The 9,272-nt window shown below is 35.0% G+C and overlaps 2 protein-coding genes across 3 annotated transcripts; both read left to right on the forward strand.

Moving 5' to 3' along the window:
- The first annotated feature begins 1,254 nt into the window (after nt 1-1,254).
- Nucleotides 1,255-2,265, forward strand: g0s2 (G0/G1 switch 2). Its single transcript, XM_055188263.2, has 2 exons — nt 1,255-1,390; nt 1,632-2,265. The coding sequence occupies exon 2, from the start codon at nt 1,651-1,653 to the stop codon at nt 1,987-1,989; it is 339 nt and encodes a 112-aa protein (XP_055044238.2). The 5' UTR covers nt 1,255-1,390; nt 1,632-1,650; the 3' UTR covers nt 1,990-2,265.
- A 616-nt stretch (nt 2,266-2,881) lies between these two features.
- On the forward strand, nt 2,882-8,699 carry otud3 (OTU deubiquitinase 3). 2 transcript variants are annotated; one of them, XM_055188904.2, is made up of 8 exons: nt 2,882-3,036; nt 3,446-3,724; nt 3,801-3,949; nt 4,285-4,397; nt 4,487-4,609; nt 7,455-7,575; nt 7,774-7,976; nt 8,066-8,699. In XM_055188904.2, the coding sequence occupies exons 2-8, from the start codon at nt 3,522-3,524 to the stop codon at nt 8,228-8,230; spliced, it is 1,077 nt and encodes a 358-aa protein (XP_055044879.1). In that variant the 5' UTR covers nt 2,882-3,036; nt 3,446-3,521; the 3' UTR covers nt 8,231-8,699. The 2 variants fall into 2 exon arrangements, with proteins under 2 accessions (XP_055044879.1, XP_055044881.1); XM_055188906.2 differs by having other exon boundaries at nt 2,930-2,975.
- Nucleotides 8,700-9,272: the final 573 nt, after the last annotated feature.

Raw genomic sequence — 9,272 nt, forward strand, 5'->3', positions numbered from 1 at the left:
ATTTCAGAGATCAGCTCATTTGCATTTAAAGGCAATTCTAACATGCTATGCTATAATAAATTATCTAGATGGTATTTTGAGTGAAAACTAGTACTCCGGGGACACCAAAAAATGTATTTGACATCTTAAATTTTTTTTTTTTTGCATGATTGCAGTATTTACATAAGTAGTTAAATAAGTACATTTCAGAGTTGTCACATCCATAATGGAGAAATGTCACGTTCATAACGTTGTTTCTTCATAAAAGTACATTTAAAACATTAAGATAAAGTGAATATTAAATGTTTTTTGTAGAGCCATCCCTTCGTAATTTGTTGTGTAGTATTGGTTCTGGTTTGTGCATTTTAATTCATAATATGTTGTCTCCAAAAAAACTGTGTCTTTTTTTATCACATCCATAACGTTTTCCTCATCTAAAATAGAAAACCTGAGTACAGACTGATATTTTTTGATGTCTGGACTCTTATCATCAGGGGTTTAGAGAAATATAAACAGATTGTTAATTGTATTGGTAAATGAATGCATTTTCCAAGAAATTCTATTTACTACAAATGTCACATCCAAAATGCGAGAATTGCTCGGTTGTAATGCATTAGTCACAATAACACAAGAGGCAGTGGAGGAAAGGTTACTCTGATGTGGCAGTCCATATCAGTCAAATCTTCAGCCTTAAATAAATAGTAGATATTTGGCTGCAGCCTCTGTGTACATATTGTTACCATATATTTTGTAAATGGTGCAATATCATGTTTTTGAATATACTCTTTGGAGTATCATATACATATCATAATGGTAATTGTTCAGTACCATAAAATCATATCATCAATGTAGTTTAGTGGTAGAGCATTGAATAAAAGTGCAAAAGTTTATGTGTTCAAACCTAGATAGCACACATGGCGATTAAAAAGTATAGCATTGTAAGTTGCTTTGGATAAAAGCATCTAACAAATGCATAAATGAAACATCCTATAGATATGTTGCATGTATAATATATCATAATATGATGCCATAAGTGAACTTGAAGCTGTGTAGCTGTAGTATTAACTTATACACTTGACATTTTCCAAGTTTGGTCATAAAGTTTTCCATTTGTTTTTTTAATGCTCAGCACGTACCGTGATATTCTACGTGATACAGATTTCCGCAGCTATGTTGTCTTTCTGATGTTGGCAGACAGTGTTTTATCATCTCACCAGCAGCCTTTACTCACGTGAAACAACTCGGACAAAAGTTGCTTTCACACTTTCATGAATATTCATATTATGTGGGTGGGCACAGACGCCAACTGTGCTTAAATAGGAAGAGCGTCTGTACTTTAGCACCCACTGAACTCTGAGGATAACCATTCAAAGGAATTATCATTCGGGAGAGTTTTCTTCATCTTAAAAAAGTGAGTATTTATTTTTACAATAAAAATTGAATTAATATTTTTCTCTCTTTTTTTACTTTATAATTTGATTAAAATTTGATAATAATATTATTATTTTTTTATTTAGAGAGTATTATTTTGTTTATAAGTATTGTTTGATTTATTCTTTATTGAGAAGTTAACCCTTGCAGGGTGGAAGAATAATTGTTGACTGTCTAGTACTACATAGAGCCGTACAATAATTCTCATATATCTTTCTCAGGTAACACAACTCAACTGAAATGGACACAATGCATGAGATCATTCCATTTGCAAAGGAAATGCTGAGTGCCGGCCCATCCAAAGGCTGTCTGAAGGTTTACTTGGTCGGTGGCACAATCGCCTTCCTGGGAATGATGAGTGGAGCGATACAGGTTGCCTCTTCCTTCTTTCCTGACCAAGAGGAGCCTGACATTGAGATGCTAAAGGTGCAGGAATTAGTAACAGTGAAGGAACAGATCCAAGAGCCACAGACCTCCATCGCAGACGACGACGAAATGGACCCTGAGATGGAGACCAAGGCCAAAGAGTTGTATGGGACTAGGCAGAGGCGCATGAGTTTCAGGGCACACGCTTCATAAGGCTCTTCTGCTGCTCTTTTGTGCCTGTTGCAAGAAAGTCAAGCCATAAAAGATGTTTTGCTTGTGCACTAAAATGTGGGACATGTCCAGAGGAAATCCACAAACTGCTGAAAGCTGCAGAGCAGCAGAAAGATGGAAATGACTTGATAGTTTGACTGTTACGTATGTCTGTTTAGATGGTGTAAAGATTTTCTTTCAGGTGAACTATTTATAAAGGATGTATGAAAGTTATGTGCAGACTGTGCTATGTGTAATAAATTCATATAAATGCTCAAACTTGCAGTTTTCCTTCTGATGTTGTACGTCATTTCTGTTGATCAGATTTTGTGATAGCATTTGAATATATTTTGCAAAGATGAAAAGAAGAAACAGATTACAAAATATGTATCTAATTTCATGAGCAAAACCTTTAATTTTGATGTTTATGCAATAGTCCATCTATTGTACAGAGATTTCTCTTGTATTATTGTATCTGTTGTATTTTTTTATCGTATTATCTTTTTTATTTAGCTTATATATATAATTAATACAATTTAATATAAATAATAACAACCATGGTCCTGTTTGTTTTGTTTTAGTATGTACAAGTTGTGTATAACGGAAATCACAATAAAGCGTCTCTCTTTTATCTCACTCTCATTTTCTACAGTGTGCTTTCTGAGAAAAACATATTTCCCCCCAAATATTGAATTTCTGAAATAATCTCGTTAATAAAATAAATAAAACAAATTTATATAATTATATCTATACAAATCTGTATCACAAATAATTCACAAAACGTTCATAATACAATAATTTTAATACATAATAATATACATTTATACATTATTTTATTATTAATTTAATTTAAGACATTATGTAATAAGACGTAATTTTGCAAGTAGAAATGTTTTAACAACACAACATGTATTTTGTAATGATCGGAACCGGAAGTGAGGCGAAACGTTTCAGGAAGTAAACAAACCTCAGACAGCTCAGCGCGAGAGGCACTAAACTTATTAGTCAGATATAGTGGCTGTGATTGTGTGTCTTTTTTCATCAGATAATGTAAGTTGAGTTTTATTAATACTTTATGACACACGTTTATTGTTTGTCTCATAGACGATCATCTGTATTTGTATCAACGATCTTCATTCTGTCGTTTAAATCTGTCTAAGATTCAGATTTCATTTATCACGTGACATAACGCTGCGTGTTTCTGCTCAGTCTGTATTAAACGCTCTGTAATCTTATTTTAGTGTGAACACTTTGTCTACATTAGTACGATTAAATAAGCTGTATATAAATTGTATCTGATTACATGAGTTAATGCACAGTAAACTACCCTGAAACAATTAATTGTAAGGGTATTAACTTATATTAACAATACATTTGCTTTATATGTCGTTCAATGTATTGTATTGTATTATACTATCATATATGTTAATACTAAGTGTACTGTTATTTGATATTTTAGGTTACATGTAAGTGTGTATAAGATAGATTTATGACCTCATCAGTGGCAGTATCAAGTGTAACACAACATCACCACCATGTCAAGAAAACAGTCGGGGAAACCCATCAAAAGCAACAAAAAGTGTGAATTAGAAAGGAAAAGGGACGAAAGGGCGGCCCGCCGGGCTTTGGCCAAAGACCGCAAGAACCGTCCACCAGGAGACGACGGAGAGGAGTTTGTCAGCTTCTCCAACCAGCTTCAGGCTCTTGGTCTTAAACTGAGAGAGGTTCCTGGAGATGGGTACGTGTGGTCACGTGATACAGAGGGATTGTGATGTTCACTTCTGGTTCTTCAACGTCTGTGTGTTCTCCTGCAGAAACTGTTTGTTCAGAGCTCTCGGCGATCAGCTGGAAGGACATTCAAGAGGTCACCTGCGTCTGCGACAGGAGACCGTGCAGTACATGCAGTCACACAGGCAAGACTTTGAGCCCTTCGTCGAGGATGATGTGCCATTCTGTAAACATGGTACGAGAACGTGTGTTTGTATGAATCTACTTCTCTTTTCAATTAAAAACCAAATACCAAGTTAACTTCTCGACGTATTGAATGTTTGGTACTTGTCATGGGTATTCCAAGGTTATTAAATAGAGATATAAATGCTTTTTAAAGCATGGACAAATTTCTTCCTTCAGTACTATTGCTCATACATGGGTATTTGAACCAACCCATTAACTGTAAGTATTAAACTTCACCACCTGACTCGTCCTGCAACATTTTACGAACATGAATGATACCTTGACTTGTCTACTCTCACCTATTTCATTAAAGACCTTTAGTTTGTATTTTGTTTTTATTTACAGTGTTAAACCTCTCGCAGCCGGGCACGTTCGCTGGTAACGATGCCATCGTGGCCTTCGCTCGCAGCCAACAAGTGAAAGTAGTGATTCATCAATTAAACGCTCCGTTATGGGAGGTGATGGATCGTTTTAGTTTTTATTTAGTTGTGTTTCTAAAGCATTTGCTTCTTTCATTAACATTTTTCTTTTTTTTTTGTACTTTTAGATTAATGGTACGGAGAAGCCTATATGCCGTGAGCTCCACATCGCATATCGCTATGGAGACCACTATGACAGTGTCAGAAAAATTGGAGATAACTCGGAGAACCCAGCGCAATTGTGTATAGAGGTCTGCAAACTAAGCTTTATCATTCTTGAAGTTTTTACTTGAGCAGCTTATATCATGACTGATATCACAGCCTCACCAGCCAACATGATACATCACTTTTTACTTAAAATATAGTTAAAGGGACGGTATGTACGATTTTTGCATTAAAATATCCAAAAACTACTAGCATAGTGTTATATATTTTGTTCATGTGTGTACTTGCATTATTCCAGATGTTTTCAACAATATTTGAATTCAGAGAAAGTAGCAGCGTGTAGCACACTAGTCTGTTCTTGCTTCTATCAAGCTAGACTGTAGGCTTATATTATACATTTAAAGATTATACAACTTTTTCATTACATCTTTCATGGACATAATTTGTGTGTCCTGAGGGATCCAATCCTTATTGACGGTGAAGGCGAAGACTACAACTTCCATCATTTCACGTTCTTTCACGGCATCATCAAGCTACGTCGTTGTTGTTGTTTAGCGACCTCTAGTGGTGAAAATGGCCCCGTTCCCAAGTGGCGCACTTCATGTGGACTTTCGGTCTGATGGCCTTAAATTGCGCGTGCGCGCTTAGTCCACGAGTTCGTAGGGTGTCCCATCTGTCATTTTTACACTTTGAAGTGTGCTCATCAGCGCCTCCTTTGCCCCCTTGATGCGGTCTTCAGCGAAGCCCACACTGCAGCAGGCTTCACGCACTTTACCAACCCAGAAGTCCTTGCGAAAGAGCAATCAGACCAATCAGACGACGGAAGGGAGGAGCTCACACTGACGGGCAACTTCTCTACCTATTTCCGGTGTGACGCTCGAGTCTGTCCCAAAATACGACTCCATTGCACCCACGTGGACTCGCATTAAGGGTCCCTAAAGTCTGGACTACGTGATGTCATCAAAGTGTGGACTCTGAGGAGGACCACAAGTCCGCAGTGTGCCATTTGGGACAGGACCATTGACATATCGTGCCTTTAAAGGGATAGTTCACTTTGAAATGAAAATTCTGTCAATTCTGTCATTTACTCATCGTCATGTTGTTCTAAACCTGTATGAATTTCTTTTTTCTGATAAACAAAAAAGAAGATATTTTGAGAAATGATGGTAAACACACAGCAATGACCATTTAATTCCATAGTAGGACAAAAATATTATAGAAGTATTGTGATAAATGATGGTTAGCACACAGTTGACGGTACCCATTAAATTCCATTATATATTTTTATTCCTACTATGGAAGTCAATGGTCACTATCTGCTGTGTGTTTACCATCATTTCTCAAAATATCTTCTTTTGTGTTCATCAGAAAATTAATTTTAAATTAATTCATGCAGGTTTAGAACAACATGAGGATGAGTAAATAATAACAGAATTTTCATTTCAAAGTGAACTATCCCTTTAAGTGTCATTAGTATCTAATAAATAGCATTAGTACCTACCTAAAACATATTTTTATTAGGACTGTTGAACATAATCGTTTTTTCAATGCTAATGTGGATATGAAGAAATTTAGGATGAAGACATTTAGGACACTCTTTCGTCACATTAACCTTTTCCCCACAAGCGTTTTAAATAAAAGTTGCCAGCCAGCACTAGCATTTTCTGTCATTTTCACAAAAGTTTAATGCCTTCCAGAAAATGTTCTTCTTTAAATATATAAACATAAAATATATCAAATGAAAGAACAGACACGCTGCTTAAAAAAAACATTTCATCCTATCTTCATTTGTTCTCTTTTTATCACCTCTCAAATATTTGGGTAGCTTTCTTCAAAAATACCAAATTTTGAGCAAAAGCTGAGATAATTGTATGTTTGTAAATGACTTTTGTTAAGAAATCAGATTCAGAGCGATGATTAAAACATACACTGTTTTACTGCTTTTGGATCAGTGTTTTAAAAGTTGGACAATAGTGGAAATATAGATTGCTGTAAAAACGCGTCATTGGCAGGGAAGCATTTTCTTCCAATTAACGAGATAACTTGTCAATGGTAGGGAAAGAGTTAAAAATGCCACATTGCGTCTCAAAGCAATACAAGGTGCGCTTTGTCAATAAAGCGTGCACCCCTGGAGCAAAGTTTTAATGCAGGGCTTTAACAAAGAGCCACAACAGTAAAAATGTGAGGGACACTGACTTACCTGTGCAGTAATATTAAAAATTGAGGATCCAATGCATCTATGCATCAAGATATTGGTATGACATATGATATTGTTGACATAATAATCGTATTTGAATCGTGATACCAGTGACGATTCACATCCCCTACCATATTTTCCGGACTATAAGTCGCTCCGGAGTATAAGTCGCATCAGTCAAAAAATGCACCATGAAGAGGAAAAAAACATATATAAGTCGCACTTGGACTATAAGTCGCATTTATTTAGAAAATTATTATTCTTTTGGGGGACATTTTGTTTGTTAAGTCTTTCTCCGTTGTCTTGTTTCAGTTAACAGTTTTTTTCAGGGGTAGGCTACAGGAGCAACATATAGCGCCCTCTCATGGCTGTAGACAGTAATGTTTTCCTTTGGTTCATGTTAGTCAGTATGAACTAATTTTGACATATAAGTCGCACCTGACTATAAGTCGCAGGACCAACCAAACTATGAAAAAAAGTGCGACTTATAGTCCGAAAAATACGGTAATTTTTATGAACTAAATAATCTTAGACTCTTTTAGCATTTTAGTTCTTTCACTTCTAATGTTATTTAATGTTTCATTAATCATAATTTAACATGATGACCATTTTACATAATGTGTCTGATGTTTAGTATAACACTAATTTATTAAGCCATTTACCCTTTTATTTTAAAATGTTTAGGTTTATAAATATATATTGTTTTTATTACTTGCCATCTTTTCTTTTGCTAGAATCTGAATAATTCAAGACGTTTTGGAGATGGTCAGAAGAAGGAAAAGCAGAGAGACGCCTCCCCTTCGCAATCTCTCGCTGAAGATGAAGAGCTGATCTTGAGTTTACTTTGTGACGACAGTCAGTCGACCTCTAAATCTCTCTCTGCTTGCTATTTTTTCTCTCTGTATATTTAAGGCTTATAGTTATAATGAGCATTTCTTTGATCATACATAGACACGAATGTAACTACGAAGTTAAGTGTCTCTCATTATTACTGCATTACTCATACTTAGGTATTTGAACCAACTTGTTCGCTGTCTTGCATTGTGTCTACAGGTCAATCAGGGAATCTTTGTCAATCAAGTGCCCTGTCACAGAAGTGCCATAGCGATTGGCTTGACTCTGAACTGAATAACCAATCAGAGGAGAGATCACAGAGAGATTCAGCGTCAGGGACACATCCTCTTTGTCAAAGCGTGAAAGCAGAATGTAGTGAAAGCGTATCAACAACAGAGGGCAGCATCTCACAGAAACCTAAGGTGACTGAGATCATTTTGCTTATCATCATACAATCTTTAATAAAAAAAAATGGCATAAAATAACAATTTCTGTGTTTTTCACATTTTAGCTTTCTTCTAAACAACGGAAAGAGCAACAGCGACTAGAAAAGAAGAAGCGTCAGGAGGAGAGACACAGGCAGAAGGTTATACAGGAGAGAGGGTCACATGATCAGAATCAAAACACACCTGAAGCCGTCACACTTGTGCCGGCGTTAAACACTCTTAGCATTTAGATCAAACGTGGGACTGATTCTTAGTTTTGTGTGTGGAGTGAACTGAATGAGAAACTATGATATAGTTTAAATGTATGGAAATGTGTAGCATGGCTGTGGTTGCATTTCTTTAGCCTGAATGTGACATGATAAGTATTGTCGTTCAGTATGTTCTCCTTGAATAAATCGCTGATGGTTGCGTTTTTGTAACGGATGTGATTAAACGTTAACCTCTTAATTTCATTTGCTCCGTTTGCACTTAGCCAAAGAATACTGGGAAAGGGAAGCAAATTTATTGAGATGAGAAACAATTTAAGATTAATGATGACCTGTTAAATTATTTAAAATAATATTTTTTCCCTTAAAACATCGTAAGCCTTATTAAAATGAGACTTTGAATATTTTTTTGTTTGTTTTGAATTTGCATATAATTTTCATCAGTATTCTCAGACTCTATGGTGAAGAAATAAATCAAACTTTTTAAATGCGACTTGTCTATTAAATATTTTGTTTGCTAAAGGGCTAAAAAAATCTCATGATTCTGTTCAAAACATATCCAGGGCATATTTCACCCCAGATATGTTTATTTTTGAGAAATTCAATCAAAAAAAATTCTTTTTTAAATATACACTCAAAAAAATGATTTTAAAGAAAAAAATTCTTAGTATTTTTGTCTTTTTTTCAGTAAAAATATCTAAATATTCTTAAATTACGATGCTTTTTCTTGATGAGCAAAACAAAACAAGAAAATAAGTCTAGTTTTTAGACCAAAAATTCCAATTTAAGTGATTTTGTGCATAAAACAAGCAAAAAAAAAAAAAAAATCTGCCAATGGGGTAAGCAAATTTTTCTTGAATTTAGTGTTTAAGAAAATGTTAAAAATGTTTTTTGCCTTTTATGCACAAAATCACTCAAATTTTATATCTTTGGTCTTAAAATAGACTCATTTTTTGGGGGGGGGGGGTTTGCTCATCAAGAAAAAGCATCTTATTTTTACTGAAAACAAGACAAAAATACTAAGAATTTTTTTTCTTAAATAATTTTTTTGCAGTGTAGGAGTCTC

This window comes from Misgurnus anguillicaudatus, chromosome 13 (assembly GCF_027580225.2).
Source record: "Misgurnus anguillicaudatus chromosome 13, ASM2758022v2, whole genome shotgun sequence".
Taxonomy (NCBI): Eukaryota; Metazoa; Chordata; class Actinopteri; order Cypriniformes; family Cobitidae; genus Misgurnus; species Misgurnus anguillicaudatus.

Excerpts from the sequence above, each read along its gene's own strand:
- g0s2 (XM_055188263.2), top strand. The coding sequence starts at position 1,651 with ATGGACACAATGCATGAGATCATTCCATTTGCAAAGGAAATGCTGAGT.
- otud3 (XM_055188904.2), top strand. The coding sequence starts at position 3,522 with ATGTCAAGAAAACAGTCGGGGAAACCCATCAAAAGCAACAAAAAGTGT. Across the intron at positions 3,725-3,800 it reads AGAGAGGTTCCTGGAGATGG|AAACTGTTTGTTCAGAGCTC; the intron begins GTACGTGTGGTC and ends GTTCTCCTGCAG. Across the intron at positions 3,950-4,284 it reads TGTGCCATTCTGTAAACATG|TGTTAAACCTCTCGCAGCCG; the intron begins GTACGAGAACGT and ends TTTTATTTACAG.